The sequence below is a fragment of the Pistacia vera genome, unplaced genomic scaffold (genome assembly GCF_008641045.1).
Source record: "Pistacia vera cultivar Batoury unplaced genomic scaffold, PisVer_v2 Contig729, whole genome shotgun sequence".
Classification (NCBI taxonomy): domain Eukaryota; kingdom Viridiplantae; phylum Streptophyta; class Magnoliopsida; order Sapindales; family Anacardiaceae; genus Pistacia; species Pistacia vera.
In genome coordinates this window covers 1510-28861 of record NW_022196589.1, presented here as the reverse complement: position 1 = coordinate 28861, position 27352 = coordinate 1510, and the positions used below count along the sequence as shown (strand labels likewise).

The 27352-nt window shown below is 36.3% G+C and overlaps 3 protein-coding genes across 3 annotated transcripts; all 3 read right to left on the bottom strand.

Annotated features, from left to right (window-relative positions):
* Window positions 1–6023: 6023 nt before the first annotated feature.
* LOC116114960 (ctenidin-1-like) lies at window positions 6024–9698 on the bottom strand. Its single transcript, XM_031401096.1, has 2 exons — window positions 9431–9698; window positions 6024–6325 (listed from the first exon to the last, which is right to left on the bottom strand). Exons 1-2 carry the CDS (start codon window positions 9696–9698, stop codon window positions 6024–6026), a joined length of 570 nt encoding a protein of 189 aa, XP_031256956.1.
* Window positions 9699–17370: 7672 nt separating this feature from the next.
* Window positions 17371–17730, bottom strand: LOC116114959 (glycine-rich protein 23-like). Its single transcript, XM_031401095.1, has one exon. It carries the CDS (start codon window positions 17728–17730, stop codon window positions 17371–17373), a length of 360 nt encoding a protein of 119 aa, XP_031256955.1.
* A 3288-nt stretch (window positions 17731–21018) lies between these two features.
* LOC116114958 (glycine-rich cell wall structural protein 1.0-like) lies at window positions 21019–22686 on the bottom strand. The gene is made up of 2 exons (XM_031401093.1): window positions 22500–22686; window positions 21019–21236 (listed from the first exon to the last, which is right to left on the bottom strand). Exons 1-2 carry the CDS (start codon window positions 22684–22686, stop codon window positions 21019–21021), a joined length of 405 nt encoding a protein of 134 aa, XP_031256953.1.
* Window positions 22687–27352: the final 4666 nt, after the last annotated feature.

Genomic DNA, 27352 nt, shown 5'->3' with positions numbered 1-27352 from the left:
GTCGAATTATTCACAAATTTTTGGGATATCTGTATAATTCGCGAATTATACGCGAATTATTCGCGAATGATTGAAAAAAAATAAAGCTGATTGAAACGATGTCGTTTTGATGGGGAAGAAGAAATAAAAACCAGTGGAAATTAAATAAAATGCATATTTACGTACTTTTTAAATGGGTGCCGAATTATTTGCAAATTTTTGGGATATCCGTATAATTCGCAAATTATACGCGAATGATTGAAAAAAAATGAAGCTGATTGAAACGATGTCGTTTTGATGGGGAAGAAGAAATAAAAACCAGTGGAAATTAAATAGCCGTTAGAAGAAGAGTGGAATGGGACAAGATATAATTATTTTGTCCAAATTCAGAATCCCAAAGCAATATGTGACGTATAGTAACATGGGATTATGAAATCCAAATAAAATACTAATTAACCCAACAAAAAATATATGGGTTTCCTAATAATAATTATTATAAAAATACAATTATATTGTTTTTTTTTTGTAAGGGAAGTGATTGGAAAAGGGGTTTTAGATTGAATTAATGATATTAAAATAATCTTATTCTTTATGTTAAATAACCTTAAACAAAGTTAAATAATAATTATTATAAAGAATAACTGATATTCAACCTAGTAATCTAGTAATCTTAACTTTTATTGAATCAAAATAAATAAATAAATGATAAACAATTAAAGTCATATATTATGGGTATTGTAACACTAATATTTTATATAAATTTGTGATACAAAATTTTAGTTCTTGATTTAATATAATTTAATGGATTAATGGGAAGTTAAAATTAGTTGCATTTAATATCAAACTTATCAAGTTTTAAATTAGTAAAGAATCATTGGCTAAATATTGTGTTTGAGTCTAAAACCTACAATTTGAATATCAGTTATTTTTTATAATAATTATTATTTAACCTTATTTAAGGTTATTTAACATAAAGAATAAGTTTATTTAACCAGGTAATCCATAAAAATTTAAAACTAAAATTGATATTTCCGTATTTTTCAAAACATATTATTGACAATGTACCGTATTAAACCCGTATCGTATTTTTTTCGTACCCAAATTTTATGGCCGAATTTTTATAAACGTATTTTTTACCATTTGCCGTATTATACCCGTAAAATTCCCGTACCGTTTTTTTACCGTACCCGTATTTACTAACTAGGCACCTGGCTCTTGCAACTACTTATTTGTTATATTTTTTTTTTACAAGATTTGATTTATGTCTTTCACATTCTTTTATACGATTCAGCCTTATCAGCTATTGATTTCATTTTCTGTGTTGAAAATTAAGGGATAATCAGAGATGAAGAGATACTTCAGCTAACAATATATCTGAATAAGTAAGAATTTACCATATCAGAAATGAGTACTATTTGTTTCAGCGTTTCATTTAAAATGGATTTTACTCTCTGTTATTCCTAAACAAAGATCAATAAGATTTTTTTTTTCTTTCCTATCATTGCAATTTTCATGTTTGGACTTCAATATCTTGTTATTATATTTTCTCTGTATGCTTTTGTTTATCTTTGGAATGAACTTCTATTTTGGTGTCCTGTCTAATGCTTGCCCTTGGATATCACATTTTATCTTTTGTAGGTTGCCTAAAAAGTTTCCAGAGGGTTCACGAGTTGTTGTAGTAGATCCAGTTACACTTGAGGAGGATATTTATGCAGTTTACATTTAACTTTCATGGTTTCTCATTTCATTTTACGAATGGTTTCTTGCATTACATCTCAGTTTCTTTAATCAAATACAGGCTTAACATAAATCTTTAGCTTGAACAAATTGAATCATGCCCACTTCAGGAATTCAAACATTATTGAGTATTGAGAAAGGGGAGTCTTATTAAGCAAAATTTAGCTGTAAATTATATTTGACAAACAAAGGGCTGGTTGTTTACTGGCTAATTTATAATCTGGACTGGTGATACATGTGTACAAATTGCTAGATTTTCTTTGTTGATGCTTCTTTATCTTGAAACGTTTATATTTTGGGAAATTATCGATGAATTTTGATTTCCCTTGATTACCTGAAAGGCAACAAATTTTTATTTATTTGTTTATATTTTTTTTGGAAAAAGGTAAATTTCATAAAAGAAGAAAAATTAAACAGAGAACTAGAGACATACCCCTAAAAGAGATCTAGAGAAGAACAAAACAAGTATACCTATCTTTTTAGACAAAAGGATGGGAACAACGTCTAAAAGGGAGCACGCATGCTCCAAACAAAGGAGGGAGATGGGCTCAGGCACCCTAATGGAGCTCGTAGGCTCAAACCAAATAGAATAGAAAAACTTGTTGTGTCGTTTGTAACAACTACTAGCAAGTGCACTAATCTCAAGTAATATAGTATAACAAAATACAGGTTATCGTACTCAAGGGATTGTGTAAACAAGTACTGAAATATTAATTAGTCTTAACTTTATCTAGATAATCAAAACTTAGAATGGTGATCTTTAAAACTGAAAATATTAAATGCTGAAATGTTATAAATGAATTGCAGTAAAACTAAAATTAAGAATTCAATGAGAAAAAACGGCTAAGACTTCAAGCTCATTTATAACTTCTCTGAACCCCTCAATTTACTATGGTCAATGAATTTATTTAATTAATGTGACAACGAGATTTCCTAGGTTAATCGATATTCTTTCTCAAGCAATATTAATTCTACTTCTATCTCACAACCTAGATATTTCTATATAGATTTAATGAAATAGACGAGTATTAAACTTTATAAAATCCTCTAGCTTTCAGCACAAGTTAATCTTACCTATGATTATTGCATGTATCAATTCATATATCTCTATATCCAATTAATCCATGACCTATATTACTAGAGCACTCATGTGATATCTTCTCTCGGTCTCAATCACACAAAACAATTATATCAAAAATTGATCAGATTCCTAATAGCATTAAGCACATAATATAAACTCATCATTAGAAAAATCATTCACTGACCAAAGAGTAAAAGATTGATCACAGATCCATGAATAGACTAACCCTAGTCTTAGCCTAAGAAAATTAGTTCATAATAAAAGAACAAGAGTAGAATCCAAGAAATAAATCATATTGAAAAAGTAAAAACAAACTCTGTGGTGAATTTTGTTCTTGATTCTCCTTTCTCTTTTGTTACACAATAATCTCTCTCCAAGAATAAGTAAATTCGGCCTCCCTAAGAAGTAATCTTAATCACCCTTAAATACCCAAAAGAGTCCTAAGTGAAAAATGAAAGAAAAACTAAAAAAAAAAAAAAACCCTAAAAGTGTTCGACACAGCCATAGCCGTGTCCAAATGTACGTCACCACAGCCTAGGCCATGATGTTTCCTGTCCTCATTATTTTATCTTCATTCCACGGCCACGACCATGGTGAACCACCAAGGCAAGGCCATGGCCTTCAAACTTGTCAACTAATCTCAATTTCTTCAAGCTTTGAATTCTAATTTCATTCCAATACTCCAATCTATTCAATTAATGCCTGAAAATTACAAAAATTCTTCAAATAAATAGCTGACCATTCATATTTCAAACTTAACAAAAACTAACATCAAAACACGGAAAACAATTGAGAAATTAACTAGAAGGCTATAAAAACAAACATGAAATCACTAAATTTATGCAACTTATGCTCAAACCAAACAGAATAGAAAAACGAGCACAAGCGTAACCACCAGAGCACACAAACTCAGAACAAACCAAACCAATTAATCAGGCGAAAAAAGGGGGTATTTCTTTCCGACTCCTCTAAAGGAAAAAAAAAATTAGCCTTAATTTTTTGTTCTTTGACTCTGGTTAAATTTAATTTAAGCTTTTAATTTCCTCGAAAATTAGACTGAAAAGTGAAAAATGACCTGATTTCAGATAATAAAATCCTTCATACGGATTTGCATCCTGAATATATGCTTATATATAACATTTAACAAGAAAGTTTCTAATATTTAACATTCAATGCTTTCTCTACTTACATTGGGAAACCAATCTGGAAAGTGAAAACACGTTTTAGGAAAATAATAGAGCACACAGTTTGATCAGCTGCCCCCACCACCACAACCACCACCGCAACCACCACCACCACCACCACAACCACCGCCACAACCATCTGCGCCTCCAACCAAAAAACAACATCCACCACAACCACCACTTTTACCGCCAGTTTCAACATCTGAAGTTGGACCACCCCCAGAAGTCGTTACAACCATGCCACCGTTTCTAGTGTCATTGCCTTGTGTGGCCGTCGACCCTTTCTCTTGGTTCTTCTTTTCACATACCTTGCAAATGCAAATTAGAAACAAGATTGCAGCGAAAGTCGACACAAAACTAATGAGCAATATAGCATATAATTTCATTTCCTCCAAAGCATACTGAAGTCAGAAATTCTCTGGCATTCTTATAGCCACTGCTTGCTAATTGACTTTAGTATTCAAATAAATTCTATAATGAAAATTTGTAGAGGAAGACTTAATGGCAATGTATGAGAGATTCCCCTGCAAGACCCCTTTCCATATCATAATGTTAATGACGCTTGTTGATGCGTGATTTTGACACCAACTAACTATACGTGTGAAATGCTGAGCTGGCCCAGAGGACACACGTGAATGTGGGATTGAGAATGTAAATAATGGCAAGACGATATTTAAAGTAGTTCAGATGCTTGACCAAGCAAATCTTACGTTCACTGATATTATATTTATAATTAAAGGATCAGGTCGCGGCTTAGCGAGTTGATAAGAATACAAATGAGAGAGAGAGAGAGAGAGAGAGAGAGAGAGAGAGAGAGAGATTACAGAGAAAATATAGCTAATCAAGAGTAAAATGAGCTAATCCCACAAACGGGAGAGAAACTTTCTATTTATAGTGAGACACATTGAGGTAATCATTACTGAATCCGTAAAAAGGGGTCAGGTTCCGTGCAAATCTTCCTTTACGTCCCATTATTCACCTACTTGCGTGATTTCCTCGCTTTGTACAGGGATTGGACACGTGGACGACCTCCAGCTTTTCATCAGTCTGGCGCGCACCCGCTGCACTGACAGGAGCATGTTGCTCACGCCAGCATGCGACGTGGCCGCGCCTGAATGACTGTAGGATCTGCCCAGACCTTGACCAATTACGTTGATTGGGCCTTACGTCAGCCCTACTTTTCCAGGCATAACAACGCTATTGACAAACTAGTGCCAATTCAAGCTACACACTTTAAACCAGTCAGAGACATGCAAATGCATTGTTTAAAAAAATGCTGCAGATTTCTTTGGGAGATGACCTGAAAATGGAACATATCTGGAACAATTGATTATATAATATAGAACATATAAAAAAAAAAGAATGTGGCGTTAAAATTAAAATGTTTCTGGAACTTGGCAAGAGAAGATAAAATTAGTGAAATATATCTAATTTAACTATGAAAAGAATTTGTGTATGATCAGAATAAGAAGGATACGTACGTCTGTTTAGAAATAATTTCATATAATGCTTAAAATTTATATATTTTCTGGTTCTTAAGGAAAGCATGAGAGACAGTCTTGGTCGTCTGTAATATTAGCGACGTGGATGGTTTGTTGACTTGGTTCATCTTTTAACGTTGAAGATGAACTAATCTTGAAGGAGCCGATTATCTGATTCTATCTGACTTTAGCCCAAGTCAAAGTGGAACTTTTACTTTGCTATTTAATTATTTGTTTTCATTTCAAATGTTCGTCAATCCAGATAAAGTTCAAGGATATCAATTAAATCATTAATTATCAAGCAGTATGCCAGAAGGGAGAGGAGAACCAACAATATTTAATATTCTTAAATGCCACAAATAATTCTTATTAATGATAAGATCCGTACAGCTCTTTTAAAAAATATTAAATGAATGAACGAATATCTATACATCATACGAGAAAATTAATGTATACAGCAAGTATCTATCGTATTTGAAATAACCTAAATATACAAATAGGCAAATAGCCTCATAATCTTCTATGTATCAACCTAAACAAGAAAACCACCATATGTATTGCTCAAATATTGACGCCACCGCCTCCTCCTCCTCCTCCACCACCGCCACCACCATCACAGCCGCCGCCACCGCCACCACCAAAACCGCCGCCACCCCCATCAAAACCTCCACCACCACCATCACAACCGCTGTCTCCACCCCCATCAAAACCGCCTTCTCCACCGCCCCCACCTCCTCCATCTCCACCATCTCCACCATCGTTTATGTCTATGGCTACATCTTCGGCGCCTCCACCTCCGCCATCTCCGTTATATTTACCACCATAACCTCCCTGATGAGTAAATCTTTGGAGACTAAACAAAACTAAAACAATAAAGAACATAGCAGAAAAGGCTATAATTGCAGCTTGCCAACTTTCCATTTTCTTTTATTGATGGATAATCCAATAAGTTCTTCAACCTATTACTCCTTTTATAGTCATCCAAGAACTTTGAAAAGTTCTGCATGTTGAATAAGTTTCAAAATACGGAAATAAACAGGAGGATGATTATTTTTAATCGTTCAAAACGAAGGTTACCGCGTTATGGCGAGCGAAGCTGACTAGTCCGGCGCCACTGTTACTTAGAATTCAAATTGCTTCTTCGACTCTATGGGCCTGCCTTTTTTATTTTAATTGGCAGAAATCATTCCCCATGTGTCAATAAAATCATTAAATAGTATAATCACCAAAATACCCTTTATTATGGAGATAAGAGAAAACTTTCATTAGGAAAACTCAATCCGTTCATGAGCTAAACTACAGAACCATTAGGTTAAAGAATTACTTCTGGATATTAATAAAAAGTGATTTGATAATGATATTGATTTAGAAATTTTGATTTAAGGGGAGGAATTTTAGGTTTGGAATAAAAAATAAATGGTTAAAGGACAATCTTATCCAAAATTGAAATGTTAAAGATTTCGCTAATAGATATGGTTACTATAAGTTGCTTAATGTTTGGTATTTTAGTATATTATTTTATTTTTTTAAACCAAGATTAGAGTAGGTTGTGTAATTTTCTTTTAGGTACGAAAAGGAAAATTGTATGATTAGAATTAAAAAAAAAAAAAAGACTATGGTAAGAAGAATTAATAAACAGATACAGATAACACACATATAATAACATCAATTGAATCTTTAGTCAAGACTCCTCAAGACAAGCCAATAACATGCAAGTAACAACAGATCGACATTCACGTATTAATGGCATGTGGTTACTAATCTCCTGGAACTATCAACTGATAAGAGCTCCAGTGACTACTTCTATTAGCAACCGAAGAGGGATTTGAACTTATGATCTTTTAAGTAATTCATCCAAGAGTCTCTATTAACCACCCAGAGGTAGTTAATCTATCCTATATGTTTTGTACAATTTTTTCTGTCTTATGGTTCATGGTTAATGATGATTCTTTCTGCTTCCAACCAGCTAAAAAAAGCATCGCATTATACGGTCAAACACCACCATTGAAAGATTTAATTTTAAGACCTCCATGAGCGCCACCATCTATGTGTATGGCTACACCTCGGCCATGGTGGTGATGCCATGATCACCACCTTGGCCATCTTCATCACCATGCCATACCTGATTACTACTATAGCTTCGGAAGCAACTCACTAATAAAAATACAATGAACATACTAGACCAAGCTATGGTTATAGCATGCCAATTAGGTTCGATTTTCTATAATCTCACTACGTTTAATGGTCCAATAACTTTTTTATATCTCAAACTCCTTCTATAGTTAACTAAGAACTTTAAAAATTGCAAAATTTAACACTTCTTCACCTCTGGTATACAAAGAACTAAATTGAAGAAGCAAGAATTCTCAGAACACAATGTACACTTTATTTCTCTAATCAAAAGCTTGATATATATGTATACACACTATGGATAATTGTTTCTACGAACAACTAACTACAAGAACACAATTCTCCGGAATTTTTCGCTCCTCATAGCTGTAGCCTGTAACTAATTTCGCTATACTAACAATTCTTTTCTTCTTGGCGGCATTGGGTGCCAGAGGTCTGCAGGGCTGTTAGGTTGGTTAAGAGAAGACAAACGGGTCGTTAACCAATTGACGCTATTAGCATTCCACTATCTTCTCATTCGTTAAGTTTCTAATTAACTATCTTCTACTTTCAAACATTCCTTTTTCATCTTATCGTTTATAAATATATTTAAAGATTAAAATAATAAGACTATAACAATAATATGCAATATTTATCGTCATGTTGTCTATTAGGAGAATATAAAGAAGGGTTAATTAAAAATATTATCCTTCAGGTTTGCTTTAAGCACACTTTAGTCTAGTAGATCTTTTCAATAATATTTTGGTCCCTATTAATAACATTTTAGCTCTTAAAGTTTGCTAATAACATGGACAAAAATGTTATTGTCTTACTGACGTTTGATAAGCAGTGTTTTAAAACCTGGCCCTGCCTAGTCGGTCGAACCGATTCACCGGGCCAGGTTACTAATTTTCCTATTCACCAAAAACTCTAGAAATTAGAACGATGATCGGTGAATAATTGAAGGCTGGGATGCTGGTGGTTTTGAAGAGGAAGGGCCGGTGAGTGCAATGGTGGCGAGGGAGACGATTTCCAGTGAGTGAATCGATCGAAAATTGCAAAACAAAATCGATGGCAACAACGGGTTGTTACCAATGATTGACAAGGCAATCGGGGGAAAGGTGAGATGGGTTTTGGTCAGAAGGCTGGGGGGAGTGTTTTCGTGGTGATGGAGAGTGTTTTCATTGCTGGAAAAAAAGGCCTTGTTTGCCCTGGTTTGTCGACGTCGATGGTGGTATTTGGGGTGTTTTTGCAAGATTTCAAACCTGTAGGGAATTACATGTATTTTTTGGGGTATTTTTGTTGGATTTTAAATTTTTGGACACCAGTTTGACCCACCAGTGAAACTGATCAACGTGAGACCCGACCACTTTGCTAGGTTTCACCCCAGGTTGGTTATTAAAACATTGTTAATAAGGACCAAAATACAATAAAGAAAAATTTTATGGGACTAAAATTTAAGCCAACTGTCCGAGACGAAATTGTAGTGTGCAATCAAGTAGGATCATTAAGGATTGAACCTAAGGGGTACCCCAACAAATTGTCTTTATATATTTTAATTAGTGTTTTGCTAAGAAATTTCCATTGAAACAACAAAAGTAAACGTACAAGTTTCAAAATTTCTCTCAACTCCTACTATGATTCATTTTCAAATAATATGAATAAGGAATTAAAACAACAAGAAGTACAACTTCAACAATTACAAGAATAAATTTAATTTGAAAAATAAAAAAAGAGAATAAAATTCTACCATACTTGGGAATGTTGATTTAAAAAAAAAAAAAAAAAATACAAGAAGACATTATGTAGAGACAGATATATAATTCAACATAAATTGACATTAGGTGATTAACATGCACTTGCTCCTCCTCCTCCTCCTCCTCCTCCTCCGCCACCAGCGCCGCTGCCGCCACAACCCCCTCCTCCTCCAGCTCCACTAAAATTGGTGCCACCAAAGCCTATGCCTACGCCTGCAGCTGCACCATGATGATGATGATGATGATGACCGCCACCGAAACTACCACCAGCAAATCCTACCCAACAATAACGACAGCAAAGACAAGCTAAAACTGTGAAGAAAGTGAAAAACGATACAAATATTATGATTATTACATTCCAAGTTTCCATATTGATTACCTCTCAACAATAATACCAGAACGTTATATGTTATTGTTGATGCTTGATTTTGGACACCAACGACTCGCACGTGCAAAGTGCTAAGAGAGTCTTAGAAATTACACGTGATGGATCAATGAGATTTGAATATGGTGCTGAGATTATATATGTTGCAGAAACATAAATAATAGGTTGACAAGAGAGGTTTTTATAGTGGTTCGGATGCTTAAAGCAAATCCTATATCCAATGTTATTTTATATTCTCTGGCTATTTCTACGATATTGCCCGTAAGGCATACAAAGATGGAGAAATATTTTATTTACAGAAAGAAATAATGAAGCTCAAATCTATGCCTAGCTCTCATATGCCCAACCCCCTTTTCGTGAAGAGAAGTGTCAATTTATACACCTTTGAGGTCAATGTAATGAGTGTTTTGCAAGTTGCCTTGACATATGAAAAGCTCTCATTCGTTCTTCTCTTAAAATGAGATAGAGTTGGTACAAGATATCTTTGAGGCGGTATGGGCTTGACAGGAAGTATACTTTGTCTTTTAGGCACTTTGTGAGCTAACATCAGAGTGACTTTTTAGGCATAACAGAAACCCCCCAGTTTTTGGAGTGCGTAATCGCGCTTCAAAAACTCAGGTCTTTGATCTGAATAGTTGTTGCACTATAGGCTGCAGTCTCGAATTGAAGAGCTCGAACTGTGCCTGGCGCGACCGAGTGTTGAGAGCTAGGACTGCTATCTAAGAGCTTGGAGGGATCCGAAGCTAAGCACAATCTGATAATTGACATGAAATATCCAGTAGATGAATTCCTAGAAAATGCTAACGTCAGAAGCCCAAACGCACAGCTTAGAGGCCTTAAACGGATAAGCCAACTTAAAACAGCCATAACTTTTGATCCGGGAGGAGTTTTGGGGCCCTTAAGATATCCATAGAAAGCTTGTTCCGAGCTCTACGTTATGGCAATGGGGAACCTGATTGGGGCCATTTTCGGGGCCAAAATCCACCGTTTTAGCATGTTTCAGGGCTGTTTTGAGTTTTCTATGCGTTTTTTCTAACGCTGGCAGCTGGTTGCAATCTGAGAACTGAGAATTGATTACGATCTAAGAGTTGAGAACATAACCTAAGGCTGTTCGCAATATCAAAGCTAAAAGATGATCGCGATTTGAAAGCTAGGAGCTGATCGCTTTCAAATCGCGATCTGAGAGCTAGAAGTTGATTGCGATTTGATAGGAGCTCGAATAGAGAGTTTGAGGCATGCGATCTGAACGATCTAATGCACACAATCTCAAGTAAACGAGTGAGTTTATGAGCTTAATCAGAGACCATAAGGAGCTCGATCAGAGAGTATAAAGAGCTTGATCAGAGAGCATAACGAGCTCGATCAGAGAGTATAATGAGCTCGATCAGAGAGCATAACGAGCTCGATCTGAGGTTATAAGGAGCTCGATCAGAGAGCATAAAGAGCTCCATCTAAGATCATAAGGAGCTCGATCAGAGAGCATAAAAAGCTCGATTTGAGATCATAAGGAGCTCGATTAGAAAGCATAACGAGCTCAATCTACGATCATAAGGAGCTCAATCAAAGAGCGTAACGAGCTCGATCTGAGATCATAAGGAGCTCGATCAGAGAGCATAAAGAGCTCGATTTGAACATAAAGAGCTCGATCAAAGAGCATAACAAGCTTGATCTGAGAGCATAATGAGCTCGATCAGAGAGCATAACGAGCTCGATCTAAGATCATAAGGAGCTCGATCTGAGATCATAAAGAGCTCGATCTGAGAGCATAACGAGCTCGATCTGAGATTGTAACGCCCCACTTGAGGTACGTAGTTGCTGTTTCTTCTTTCGCTCTTATTTGAGTTGGTTTTGGTAATATTGTTTGGTTGAGTGTTGTGTTGAATGTTTGCCCTGAAATTGGTTGAAAATAGAAGAAATTCAGTGTGCCAAGCTTCGCCGCGGCGAAGAGGTGTAGAAGCCACGGGGAAGCTACTGGACAGTTTCGCCGCGGCGACAGGCCGATTAAATTGTTTGTTAAGTTTTAGATATTTTTCTTCCCTAAGGGCAATTTGACCATTCTACCCTTAATTAGCAGGAAAAGTGGGGAGTTAATTGTAAGGATTTTTCATGGAGAATATGTTGATATGGGGGTGAGTTTGTAATGAATCAAAGGATATAGATGGAATTCCCAAAGAAGAGTAAGGGCAAAATGGGAATGCTTTGGTATAAATTTCATTAAAAGGAATTAAGAGTTAGCAAACCCCTCATTCTTCTTCTCCAAAAACGCAACTCTTCATTCTTCTTCCTCTCAATTTCTCTTTCTTTTGATCAAGGAGTTCCAAAGGGTTTTTGAAGTGATTTGGGGTGGAAAATCAACCTAAAGCTTCCTAAGGTAAGGATTCCTACTTAAGTTGTGTGATTTGTGAGTTTTAGTTCATATTGAAGTTTGAAGGTTTTTGTTATTTTGGTTAAGAGTAGAGAAAAAGTCAAGCAAAACAAGTGAAAGGAAGAGTTGGTGAAGTCTCTCCATAACAAGGTAAGTAAAACCCAACCCAAGTTGAGATTTATGAATTTTCTTGATTAGGGTTTTGATAGAAATGATGTATGTATGTGATATACATGTGATATGCCATGTATGAAGGCTTAAATAGAGATTTCTATGCCTTGTGATTGTTTATTCTTTGCAAATATGAGAAATGAGTTGTTGGGTTGGAAAGGTAGTTTGAGATGGAATTGAAGGGGTGTTGTGGATCCCTTTTTGGAAGTGCTTTCTTTGACAGGTTTTATGGTTATGTGAAGGGGTTTCTCCCCATTTTGGATGGTTAGAGAAAGATTTAGAATCATTGCTATAGTAGAGTTTTATGATGCACTTGAGTTGTTTGATGAAATGCCTAATAGAGGTTTGAGTATGAGTAGTGAACCTTAATTCTTGCAACATTGCATGTTGGCATTTCATAAGTGCATTAGTGGAGATGAACCATCCATAGGCATTAATTGTGCATTGAGAAGTGACCTAAGAAAGAGTAGGAAACTTTGTGTATGCACTTGCTCTATGAGTAGAGAACTTTGTGGATGCAACTACTCTAAGGGTAGAGAGAATGAGAAGTGCTAGAATAGAGTGAATGAGAAGAGTAGTAGAAATGGGTTGATGCTTTGTGATCATCACCCGACAGTTATTAGAATCGGGTTGATGCTTTGTGATCACCACCCGAATAGCCATTAGAGATGGGTTGATGCTTTGTGATCGTCACCCGATAAGTATTAGAAACGGGTGGATGCTTTGTGACCACCACCCGGTTAGTTATTAGATAAGGGGTTGATGCTTTGTGATCATCATCCGACATTTATTAGAAGTGGGTTGATGCTTTGTGATCATCACCCGACAGTGACTAGAGACGGGTTAATGCTTGGTGATCGTTACCCAAAATTCATGAGGAACGGGTAGGTGCTAGGTGATCTCCACCCGACAGTTAGGAAAAATCGAGTTGGAGCTTTGTGATCCCCACTCGGTAGTCACTAAGAACGGGTTGGTACAGTGTGAATTCCACCCGATAGTCATGAAGAGTGAGATGGTACTGTGTGAACGCCATCCGGCCGTACCTCCGGTAAGATGAGGCCATGATGTTTAGTAGAAACAGAGATAGAATCAGAAATGGTATAAGGAAAGAAATAAGAGTTATACATACGGGGACAGACAGATAGAGGGTTTTACTTACTGAGCATTATTTTTTTTTTTTCCCTTTTTTTTTCCTTTGTGTATGTAGGATCTAGGTGATGATGCAGTCGGAGGGGCGTCGGCAAGCGAAGAGAAATAGCTACACTGTTTCCCCTGTTTTGTCTTTTAAAACGAATTTTTGTAAATAGTACTCTTTGTGTATAAAAGAAATATGAATTATAATGAAAAGAAAGTTTTGGGCCCAATTTTCTATTGTTATTATGCATGCATTGTACTAGTTTCCAGCAGTTGTTACAGAGATCATAAGGAACTCGATTAGAGAGCATAAAGAGCTCAATATGAGGTTATAACGATTTTAACTAGAGAGCATAAAGAGCTCCATATGAGATCATAAGGAGCTCGATCAGAGAGCATAAAGAGCTCAATCTCAGCATAAAGAGCTTGATCAAAGAGCATAACAAGCTCGATATGAGATCATAAGGAGCTTGATCAGAGAGCATAAAAAGCTTGATTTAAGATCATAAGGAGCTCGATTAAAGAGCATAAAGAGCTCAATCTGAGGTTATAAAGAGCTCGACCAGATAGAGCAGAGCTCAATATGAGAACAGAAGGAGTTTGATCAGAAAGCACGGAGCTTGATCTGAGAATAGAAGAAGTTCGATCAGAAAGCGCAAAGCTTGATATGAGAACATGATGAGTTTGATCAGAAAGCGTAGAGCTTGATCTGAGAGTAGAAGGAGTTCAATCAAAAAGCGTGGAGCTTAATATGAGAACAAGAGATCAGCGATCTCAGTGCTCGAAAGAGCTATCTGGCCGCTCGGAAGCACAATCAAAATTATCTGAAAACGTGATCTCAATGATCTTGAAGGCACGATCCAGATGATCTGAGCATGCGATCTGTGATCTGGGCAATCTGAATGTGTGATCTCAATGATCTTGAATAAGCGATCCCGATGATCTGAGCGTGCGATCTGTGATCTGGCCACGCGATCTAAAGCTGAAGATCAGCGATCTAAGCGTGTGATCAACGATCTAAGCGTGTGATCAACGATCTAAGTGTGCGATTTGAAGCTGAAGATTAGGATGATCTAAGCGTGCGATCAGCGATCTGGGCGATTTGAACGGGTGATCTCAACGATGTTGAACACGCGATCTCGATGAGCTGAGCATGCAATCTGCGATTTGGGTGATCTGAACGATCTTGAATGCGCGATCCCGATGATCTGAGCATGTGATCTGCGATTTGGCCACGCAATCTGATCGTGCGATCTGCGATCTGACTATGCGATCTAAGAACTCTGATGCATGCGATCTGTGATGTAACTATGAGATCTGAGAACTCTGATGCGTGCGATCTACGATTTGACCACACGATCTAAGAACTCTGATGCGTGCGATATGCAATCTGACCATGCGATCTGAGAACTCTGATGCGTGCGATCTACGATCTAGCCACGCGATCGGAGAACTCTGATGCATACAATCATGAATCTGACAACGCCATCAGGGAACTTTAACGCAGGTTTGAGACCTGCATGGGCCACCAAATTGTTGATGCTTGATTTTGGACACCAACGACTCGCACGTGCAAAGTGCTAAGAAAGTCTTAAAAATTGCACGTGATGGATCCATGAGATTTGAATATGGTGATGAGATTATATATGTTGCAAAAACATAAATAATAGGCTGACAAGAGAGGTTTTTATAATGATTTGGATGCTTAAAGCAAATCCTACATCCACTGTTATTTTATATTCTTTGGCTATTTCTATGATATTGCCCGTAAGGCATACAAAGATGGAGCAATACTTTGTTTACAGAGAGAAATAATGAAGTTCAAATCTATGTCTAGCTTTCATGTGCCCAGTCCCCTTTTCGTGAAGAGAAGTGTCAATTTATACACCTTTGATGTCAATGTAATGAGTGTTCTGCAAGTTGCCTTGACATATGGAAAGCTCTCATCCGTTCTTCTCTTAAAATGAGATAGAGTTGGTATAAGATATCTTTGAAGTGGTATGGGCTTGACAGAAAGTATACTTTGTCTTTTAGGCACTTTGTGAGCTGACATCAATGTGACTTTTTAGGCATAACAGTTATATCCATGACCTTTTTCGTTTTATATATAGTTCCACATATTTGATTATTCAAGCAAAAGTGACCAGAACAGGGTTTTCAGATAAATCTAATTCAACAAAACTTGGTTGTTGATTTCGTTGAGGAATTGAATATTCCTAAGCTTTGACTTCTCACAGTGCTTTGATTACGTGTGTGGATTCCAATTCTCAGGGTCAATTCCTTGAATTGTGACAAATTCTTTTACGTAATCTTAATTTCATTTCCTCCAAAGCATACTGAAGTCAGAAATTCTCTGGCATTCTTATAGCCACTGCTTGCTAATTGACTTTAGTATTCAAATAAATTCTATAATGAAAATTTGTAGAGGAAGACTTAATGGCAATGTATGAGAAATTCCCCTGCAAGACCCCTTTCCATATCATAATGTTAATGACGCTATTGACAAATCAGTGCCAGTTCAAGCTACATATTTTAAACCAGTCAGAGTCATGCAAATTCATTGTTTAAAAAAATGCTGTAGACTTCTTTGGGAGATGACCTGAAAATGGGAACATATCTCGAATCTTACAAATAAATTAAAAAACCAACATCAACATCAGCAAATAATTAATTACAAGAACAGACGTTGGACATGGAGAAGATAAAGCATGAAGTCATGGAGTGCATGGTTAAAAAAAAAATTAACTACAAGAACAATATTTCTTTTTAACAAAACAATAAGAATAGAATTTTAGCAATCATCAAGTGATCAACATGCATTAGGTCCTCCTCCTCCTCCATCCCCATTGCCGCTACCGCAACCACCTCCTCTACCATTTCCAAAAGAAGTGTTGCCACCTAAGATTATGCCGGCACTTGCGCATACGATGAACACCACCGGCTCCAAACCCACTTCTTTTTTATCAGCAAACCGTGCCGAGCGAAAACGCTTGCAGAGGCAAGCCAGAAAGGTGAATATCGCGAACAAGGAAAACCAAACTATGAGTATGATTTTCCAAGTTTCCATCTTCATTACAGCTCAACAATACCGATACATCATTCATAGCTTTTCTTTTACGAATTAACGCCTCTCCAAACATAAATGTTAACGTAGTTAAAATGGTAAGATACCAAATTTTTTTATAATTTTATCCTTAACAATTTCTTTTCGGCTGTAAGTTATATTGACAAATAAAGACACTCGGGGAATTATTGAATTCAATTTATCTTAATTATTATGAAAAAAAAAAAAAAAGAATTTGGAGTTAAAATTAAAATATTTAAGGAAATTGGCAAGAGAAGATAAAATTAGTGAAATATATCTAATTTAACTATGAAAAGAATTTGTGTATGATCAGAATAAAAAGGATACGTACGTCTGTTTAGAAATAATTTCATATAATGCTTAAAATTTATATATTTTCTGGTTCTTAAGGAAAGCATGAGAGACAGTCTTGGTCGTCTGTAATATTAGCGACGTGGATGGTTTGTTGACTTGGTTCATCTTTTAACGTTGAAGATGAACTAATCTTGAAGGAGCCGATTATCTGATTCTATCTGACTTTAGCCCAAGTCAAAGTGGAACTTTTACTTTGCTATTTAATTATTTGTTTTCATTTCAATTGTTCGTCAATCCAGATAAAGTTTAAGGATATCACTTAAATCATTAATTATCAAACAGTATGCCAGAAGGGAGAACCAACAATATTTAATATTCTTAAATGCCGCAAATAATTCTTATTAATGATAAGATACGTACAGCTCTTTTAAAAAATACTAAATGAATGAATGAATGAACGAATATCCATACATCATACGAGAAAATTAATGTATACAGTATGGTATTTGAAATAACCTAAATATACAAATAGGCAAATGGCCTAATAATGTTTTATGTATCAATCTAAACAAGAAAACCACCATATGTATTGCTCAAATATTGAAATTTTAAAAGACGCCACCGCCACCACCATCATAACCGCCGCCACTACCAAAACCGCCGCCACCCCCATCAAAACCTCCTCCACCACCACCAAAACCACCGCCACCCCCATCAAAACCTCCACCACCACCATCACAACCGCTGCCTCCACCCCCATCAAAACCGCCGTCTCCGCCGCCCCCACCTCCTCCATCTCCACCATCTCCACCATCGTTTATGTCTATGGCTACATCCCCGGCGCCTCCACCACCGCCATCTCCGTCGCCACCACCTCCCTGACAAGTAAATCTTTGGAGACAAAACAAAACTAAAACAATAAAGAACATAGCAGAAAGGGCTATAATTGCAGCTTGCCAACTTTCCATTTTCTTTTATTGATGGATAATCCAATAAGTTCTTCAGCGTATTACTCCTTTTATAGTCATCCAAGAGATTTGAAAAGTTCTGCATGTTGAATAACTTTCAAAATCCAATGGGAGGATGATTGTTTTTAATGGTCCAAAACGAAGGTTACCGCGTTATGGCGAGCGAAGCTAACTAGTCCCCACACAGTTACTTAGAATTCAAATTGCTTCTTGGACTCCAAAATCAATCACCCATATGTCAATAAAATCATTAAATAATATAATTACCAAAATACCCCTTATTATGGAGATAAGAGAAAACTTTCTCTAGGAAAACTATCCGTTCATGAGCTAAACTACAGAACCATTAGGTTAAAGAATTACTTCTGGATATTAATAAAAAGTGATTTGATAATGATATTGATTTAGAAATTTTGATTTAAGGGGAGGAATTTTAGGTTTGGAAGAAAAAACAAATGGTTAAAGGACAATCTTATCCAAAATTGAAATGTTAAAGATTTCGCTAATAGATATGGTTACAGTAAGTTGCTTAATGTTTGGTATTTCAGTATATTATTTTATTTTTTTTAACCAAGATCAGAGTAGGTTATGTAATTTAAGTATGAAAAGGAAAATTGTATGATTAGAATTAAAAAAAATAAAAAATAAAAAAACAAAAAAAAAAACACTTATGGTAAGAAGAATTAATAAAAGAATAATATTACATTTACACCACTCTTTTACACAATTTTCATTACATTATGATGTGGTATATGCCACAATCACACAAATTCTATTATAATATTAAAAATTCAAAATAATTAAAAATTTGTATGGTTATGACATATGCCACATCATGATGTAATGAAAATAGTATAAAAGAGTGGTGTAATGTAGCATTACTCTTAATAAAAAGATACAGCCAACATACATATAATAACATCAATTGAATCTTTTATCAAGACTCCTCAAGACAAGCCAATAATAAGTAACAACAAATCAATGTTCATGTTCACGTATTAATGACATGTTATTACTAATCCTTTAAGACTTTAAAACTATCGACCGGATAAGAGTTTCAGTGACTATATTTATTAGCAACCGAGGAGGGATTCGAACTCAGAATTCCTTCAGTAATCCACTCACGAGTTTCTATCAAACCACTCAACCATTAGAGGTAATTAATCTATCTTATATGTTTTGTACAAATTTTTCTATCTTATGGTTCATGGTTAATGATGATTCTTTCTGCTTCCAGCCAGCTGCAGAAAGCATCACATTAGACGGCCAAATATTGCAGATTTAACCGCCAAGGCCATTGCTTGCTACCGCCGGCCACCACCATTGAAAGATTTAATTTTAAGACCTCCATGAGCGCCACCATTTATGTGTATGGCTAAACCTCGGCCATGGTGGTGACGCCATGATCACCATTCACCACCTTGGCCATCTTCATCACCATGCCCTACCTGATTACTACTATAGCTTCGGAAGCAACTCACTAATAAAAATACAATGAACATACTAGACCAAGCTATGGGTATAGCATGCCAATTAGGTTCCATTTTCTTTAATCTCTCTACGTTTAATGGTCCAATAACTTTTTATATCTCAAACTCCTTCTATACTTAACTAAGAACTTTAAAAATTGCAAAATTTAGCACTTGGACAGTGAGTTCTTCACCTCTAGTATACAAAGAACTAAATTAAAGAAGCAAGAATTCTCAAAACACAATGTACACTTTATTTCTCTGATCAAAAGCTTGATATATATGTATACACACTATGGATAATTGTTTCTACGAACAACTAACTACAAGAACACAATTCTCCAGAATTTTTCGCTCCTCATAGCTGTAGCCTGTAACTAATTTCGCTATACTAACAATTCTTTTCTTCTTGGCGGCATTGGGTGCCAGAGGTCTGCAGGGCTGTTAGGTTGGTTAAGAGAAGACAAACTGGTCGTTAACTAATTGACGCTATTGTCATTCCACTATCTTCTCATTGGTTAAGTTTCTAATTAAATATCTTCTACTTTCAAACATTCCTTTTTCATCTTATCATTTATAAATATATTTAAAGACTAAAATAATAAGACTATAACAATAATATACAATATTTATCGTCATGTTGTCTATTAGGAGAATATAAAGAGGGGATAATCAAAAATATTATCCTTCAGGTTTGCTTTAAGCACACTTCAGTATAGTAGATCTTTTCAATAATATTTTGGTTCCTATTAATAACATTTTAGCTCCTAAAGTTTGCTAATAACATGGACAAAAATGTTATTGTCTTACTAACGTCTGATAAGCAGTGTTTTAAAACCTGGTCCAGCCTAGTCGGTTGAACCGGTTTATCAGGCCAAGTTACCAATTTTCCTATTCACCGAAAACCCTAGAAATTAGAATGACGATCGGCGAACAATTGAAGGTTGGGATGTTGGCGGTTTTGAAGAGAAAGGGCCGGTGAGTGCAATGGTGGCGAGAGAGGTGATTTCCGGTTAGTGAATCGATTGGAAATTGCAAAACTAAATCGATGGCAATAGCGGACTGTTACCGACGATTGAGGAGGCAACCGGGGGAAATGTGAGATGGGTTTTGGTCAGAAGGTTGAGATGAGTGTTTTCGTGGTGATGAAAAGTGTTTTTATTGCTGGAAAAAAAGGCCTTGTTTGCCCTCGTTTGTCGATGTCGACGGTGGTGTTTGGAGAGTTTTTGCAAGATTTCAAACCTGTAGGGAATTACATGTAATTTTTAGGGGTATTTTTTTGGATTTCAAACTTTTGGACATCAGTTTGATCCGCCAATGAAATCGATCAACCCAAGACCCGACCACTTTTTCGGGTTTCACCCCAGATTGGTTATTAAAACATTACTGATAGGACCAAAATATAATAAACAAAAATTTCACGGAACTAAAATTTAAGCCAACTGTCCGAGACGAAATTGTAGTGTGCAATCAAATAGGATCATTAAGGATTGAACCTGAGGGGTACCCCAACTAATTGTCTTTATTAATTTGAATTAGTGTTTTGCTAAGAAATTTCCATTGAAACAACAAAAGTAAACGTACAAGTTTCAAAATTTCTCTCAACTCCTACTTGGATTCATCTTTAAATAATATGAATAAGGAATTAAAACAGCAAGAAGTATAACTTCAACGATTACAAGAATAAATTTAATTTAAAAAATAAAACAAGAGAATAAAATTCTACCATACTTGAGAATGTTGATTTATATTAAAAAAAATACAAGAAAACATTATGTGGACACAGATATATGATTCAACATAAATTGACATCAGGTGATTAACATGCACTTGCTCCTCCTCCTCCTCCTCCACCAACAGCGCCGCCGCCGCCACAGCCCCCTCCTCCTCCAGCTCCACCGAAATCGGTGCCACCAAAGCCTATGCCTGCGCCTGCAGCTGCAGCTGCACCATGATGATGATGATGAGCACCACCGAAACTACCACCACTACCAGCAAATCCTACCCAACGATAACGACGGCAAAGACAAGCTAAAACTGTGAAGAAAGCGAAAAATGACACAAATATTATGATTAATATTTTCCAAGTTTCCATATTGATTACCTCTCAACAATAATACCAGAACGTTATATGTTATATTCATGGCCTTTTTCGTTTTATATATAGTTCGACGTATTTGATTATTCAAGCAAAAGTGACCAGAACAGGGTTCTCGGATAAGTCTTATTCAACAAAACTTGGTAGTTGATTTCGTTAAGGAATTGAATATTCCTAAGCTTTGACTTGTCACAGTGCTTTGATTACGTGTGTGGATTCCAATTCTCAGGGTCAATTCCTTGAATTGTGACAAATTCTTTTACGTAATCTTAATTAATTCCATTAAATCTTTCTAATAAATCAATTCAGAATTCAATTATTATTAAGATAACTTGAGCCAACTTTTTGGACTGCCCAAGGCCTAAATAGTTGTAAGGGCTTTGGACATCCATGAATCATAATCAGGTTCTACTGTCATTACTGACCTCTTAAAATTTACATAATCTAAACCTAAAAAATTTATGTACAAAATGGTACGGTAAAAAATGAATAGAAGAATAAAATAATAAGTTTAATTTTTTATATTTAACAATGTTCTTATATCGACCTAAGATGTCACCAGGCCAAGTTGGTTAAAATAAGCAACCTATGTAATTTGCTCTTATACATAAGATTGCATCTATAAAATTTCTGATCGTTCTTCTTAATTTTATCATAATATAATCCATGATAGATGATTGATTTAATTTAGTAAATTATCCGTTATCTAAGAAAGATAAAAACCTATACCACTCAAATTCGAAAATAATATACAATTTTATTTTATTAACTATAAAAATGTCAATTCTGACCATTAATTCGTTTAAATCTAATGGTTTGTTGAATTAACAATTAAAATGAAATAACTAATGATAGCTTCTCTTAGGTCCATCGGATTAAGATATATAATAAAAAATTAACGAATTTGTGTACAAATCTGCACACAGATTCTAGTAATAAGTGCATTTTTTTATTTTTTATTTGGAATATGAATATAATTCTAATTCATATAACTTTTTTTTTTTTAAATATTAAAGCACATTCAAATGAGAAACATATATGTATTTATATAAATGAACCAACAATTTCTACAAGATATTTACAGCCTGAAAACACGTGTATACAAAAACATGACTGATGGCTCATAATCATGCAGGCTTATCTTCCACCAGCTAATAAGAAGCACCACATATACATTTGGTCTCTATATTTACAATTTTAACAGCCGACGCCGCCGTCTCCACCACCACCACCGCCAACGCCGCCGCCGCCACCACCTCCGCCGCCATCGCCTGCAGCACCATGATAACCTCCATCATTTATGCTCATCGCAACAGCAGCAGCAGTCCAGAAAGGGAATATCGCGAACAACGAAAACAAACTATGAGTATGATTTTTCCAAGTTTCCATCTTCATAAAGCTCAACAATACCAATACATTATTCATAGCTCCGTAGTTTCTTTTTACGGATTAAAGCCTCTCCAAGCATAATGTTAACGTAGAAAATGGTAAGATACCACAAAATTTTATAAATTTAACCTTAAATTATATTGACAAATAAAGACATTCGGGGAATTATTAGCGACAAGTCGGTAATTCATACGTGGATGGTTTGTGTCTTGGTTCATCTTAACGTTGAAGATGAACAATTAATCTTGAAGGAGACGATTATCTGATTCTATCTGATTTTAGCCGAAGTCGAAGTGGTACTTTTACTTGCTATAATTATATTTTTCATTTCAATTGTTCGTCAATCCAGATAAAGTTTAAGGATATGAATAATTATCAAGCAGTATGCAGAAGGGAGAAGCAACAATATTAATATTCTTAAATGCCATAAATAATTCTTATTAATCATAAGAAACGTACAGCTCTTTGAAAAATATAAATGAATATCTATACAATACGGGAAAATTAATGTTACAGCAAGTATCTATCGTATCTAAATATACAAATAGGCAAATAGCCTCAAATCTTCTATGTATCAACCTAAACAAGAAAACCACCATATGCATTGCTCAAATATTGAAATTTTAAAAGGCGCCACCGCCTCCTCCTCCTCCACCACCGCCACCACTAAACCGCCCACCCATCACAACCGCCGCGCCGCCACCACCAGAAACGCCGCCACCCCATCAAAACCCCCCTCCACCACCACCACCACCACCATCATCAAAACCGCTGCCTCCACCCCCATCAAAACCGCCGTCTCCGCCGTCTTCGCGTCCCACTCCTCCTCTCCGGCGCCTCGACCTCCGCCGTTAACACAATGTACACTTTATTTCTCTAATCAAAAGCTTGATATATATGTAACACACTATGGATAATTGTTTCTACGAACAACTAACTACAAGAACACATTCCCGGAATTTTTCGCTCCTCATAGCTGTAGCCTGTAACTAATTTCGCTATACTAACAATTTTCTTCTTGGCGGCATTGGGTGCCAGAGGTCTGCAGGGCTGTTAGGTTGGTTAAGAGAAGACAAACGGGTCGTTAACCAATTGACGCTATTAATTCCACTATCTTCTCATTCGTTAAGTTTTAATTAACTATCTTCTACTTTCAAACATTCCTTTTTCATCTTATCGTTTATAAATATATTTAAAGATTAAATAATAAGACTATAACAATATATGCAATATTTATCGTCAGTTGTATTAGGAGAATATAAAGAAGGGTTAATTAAAAATATTATCTTCAGGTTTGCTTTAAGCACACTTTAGTCTAGTAGATCTTTTCAATAATATTTTGGTCCCTATTAATAAAATTTTAGCTCTTAAAGTTGCTAATAACATGGACAAAAATGTTATTGTCTTACTGATGTTTGATAAGCAGTGTTTTAAAACCTGGCCCTGCCTAGTCGGTCGAACCGATTCAGCGGGCCAGGTTACTATTTTCCTATTCACAAAAACTCTAGAAATTAGAACGTGATCGGTGAATAATTGAAGGCTGGGATGCTGGCGGTTTTAAGAGGAAGGCCAGTGAGTGCAATGGTGGTGAGGGAGCGATTTCTAGTGAGTGAATCGATCGAAAATTGCAAAACTAAATCGATGGCACAACGGGTTGTTACCACAATTGACAAGGCAATCGGGGGAAAGGTGAGATGGGTTTTGGTCAGAAGGCTGAGGGGAGTGTTTTCGTGGTGATGGAGAGTGTTTTCATTGCTGGAAAAAAAGGCCTTGTTTGCCCTGGTTTGTCGCGTCGATGGTGGTATAGGGTGTTTTGCAGGATTTCAAACCTGTAGGGAATTACATGTATTTTTTGGGGTATTTTTGTTGGATTTTAAATTTTTGGACACAGTTTGACCCACCAGTGAAACTGATCAACCTGAGACCCGACCACTTGCCAGGTTTCACCCCAGGTTGGTTATTAAAACATTGTTAATAAGGACCAAAATACAATAAAGAAAAATTTTATGGACAAAATTTAAGCCAACTGTCCGAGACGAAATTGTAATGTGCAATCAAGTAGGATCATTAAGGATTGAACCTAAGGGTACCCAACAAATTGTCTTTATATATTTTAATTAGTGTTTGCTAAGAAATTTCCATTGAAACAAAAAAAGTAAACGTACAAGTTTCAAAATTTCTCTCAACTCCTACTATGATTCTTCAATTAATATGAATAAGGAATTAAAACAACAAGCACAACTTCAACAATTACAAGAATAAATTTAATTTGAAAAATAAAAAAGAGAATAAAATTCGACCATACTTGGGAATGTTGATTTATTAAAAAAAAAAAAAAAAAAAATACAAGAAGACATTATGTCGAGACAGATATATCATCAACATAAATTGACATTAGGTGATTAACATGCACTTGCTCCTCCTCTCCTCCTCCTCCGCCACCAGCGCCGTTGCCGCCACAACCCCCTCTCCTCCCGCTCACTAAAATTGGTGCCACCAAAGCCTATGCCTGCGCCTGCAGTGCAGCTGCACCATGATGATGATGATGATGACCGCCACGAAACTACCACCAGCAAATCCTACAACAATAACGATAGCAAAGACAAGCTAAAACTGTGAAGAAGTGAAAAACGATACAAATATTATGATTATTACATTCCAAGTTTCCAATTGATTACCTCTCAACAATAATACCAGAACGTTTATGTTATTGTTGATGCTTGATTTTGGACACCAACGACTCGCACGTGCAAAGTGCTAAGAGAGTCTTAGAAATACATATGATGGATCCATGAGATTTGATATAGTGCTGAGATTATATATGTTGCAGAAACAAAAAATAGGTTGCAAGAGAGGTTTTTATAGTGGTTCGGATGCTTAAAGCAAATCTTACATATTGTTATTTATATTCTCTGGCATTTCTATGATATTGCCCGTAAGGCATACAAAGATGGAGAAATACTTATTTACAGAGAGAAATAAGAAGCTCAAATCTATGCCTGTTCTCATATGCCCAGCCCCTTTTCGTGAAGAGAAGTGTCAATTATACACCTTTAAGATCAATGTAATGGTGTTTTGCAAGTTGCCTTGACATATGAAAAGCTCTCATTCGTTCTTCTCTTAAAATGAGATAGAGTTGGTACAAGATATCTTTGAGGCGGTATGGGCTTGACAGGAAGTATACTTTGTTTTTTAGGCACTTTGTGAGCTGACATTAGTGTGACTTTTTAGGCATAACAGAAACCCCCGAGTTTTTGGAGTGCGTAATCGCGCTTCAAAAACTCAGGTCTTTGATCTAAATAGTTGTTGCACTATAGGCTGCAGTCTCGAATTGAAGAGCTCGAACTGTGCCTGGCGCGACCGAGTGTTGAGAGTTAGGATGCGATCTAAGAGCTTGGAGCGATCTGAAGCTAAGCGCAATCTGATAATTGACATGAAATATCCAGTAGATGAATTCCTAGAAAATGCTAACGTCAGAAGCCCAAACGCATAGCTTAGAGGCCTTAAACGGATAAGCCAACTTAAAACAGCCATAACTTTTGATCCGAGAGGAGTTTTGGGGCCCGTAAGATATCCACAGAAAGCTTGTTCTGAGCTTTACGTTATGGCAATGGGGGAGCCTGATTGGGGCCATTTTCGGGGCCAAAATCCACTATTTCAGCATGTTTCAAGGCTGTTTTGAGTTTTCTACGCGTTTTTTCTAACGCTGGCAGCTGGTTGCAATCTGAGAACTGAGAATTGATTACGATCTAAGAGTTGAGAACATGACCTAAGGCTGTTCGCAATATCAAAGCTAAAAGCTGATCGCGATTTGAAAGCTAGGAGCTGATCGCGATCTGAGAGCTGGACTAGAGAGTTTGAGGCATGCGATCTGAACGATCTAATTCATACAATCTCAAGTAAATGAGTGAGTTTATGAGCTTAATCAGAGACCATAACGAGCTCGATCAGAGAGCATAACGAGCTCGATCAGAGAGCATAACCAGCTCAATCTGAGGTTATAAGGAGCTCGATCAGAGACCATAAAAAGCTCTATCTAAGATTATAAGGAGCTCGATCAGAGAGCATAAAAAGCTCGATTTGAGATCATAAGGAGCTCGATTAGAGAGCATAACGAGCTCAATCTACGATCATAAGGAGCTCGATCAAAAAGCATAACGAGCTCGATCTGAGATCATAAGGAGCTCAATCAGAGAGCATAAAGAGCTCGATCTGAACATAAAGAGCTCGATCAAATAGCATAACGAGCTTGATCTGAGATCATAAGGAGCTCAATTTGAGAGCATAACGAGCTCGATCTAAGATCATAAGGAGCTCGATTTGAGATCATAAAGAGCTCAATATGAGGTTATAAGGAGCTTAACTAAAGAGCATAAAGAGCTCCATCTGAGATCATAAGGAGCTCGATCAGAGAGCATAAAGAGCTCAATCGAGCATAAAGAGCTCGATCAAAGAGCATAACGAGCTCGATCTGAGATCATAAGGAGCTTGATCAGAGAGCGTAAAAAGCTTGATCTAAGATCATAAGGAGTTCGATCAAAGAACATAAAGAGCTCAATCTGAGGTTATAAAGAGCTCGACCAGACAGCGCGGAGCTCAATATGAGAACAGAAAGAGTTTGATCAGAAAGCATGGAGCTTGATCTGAGAACAGAAAGAGTTCGATC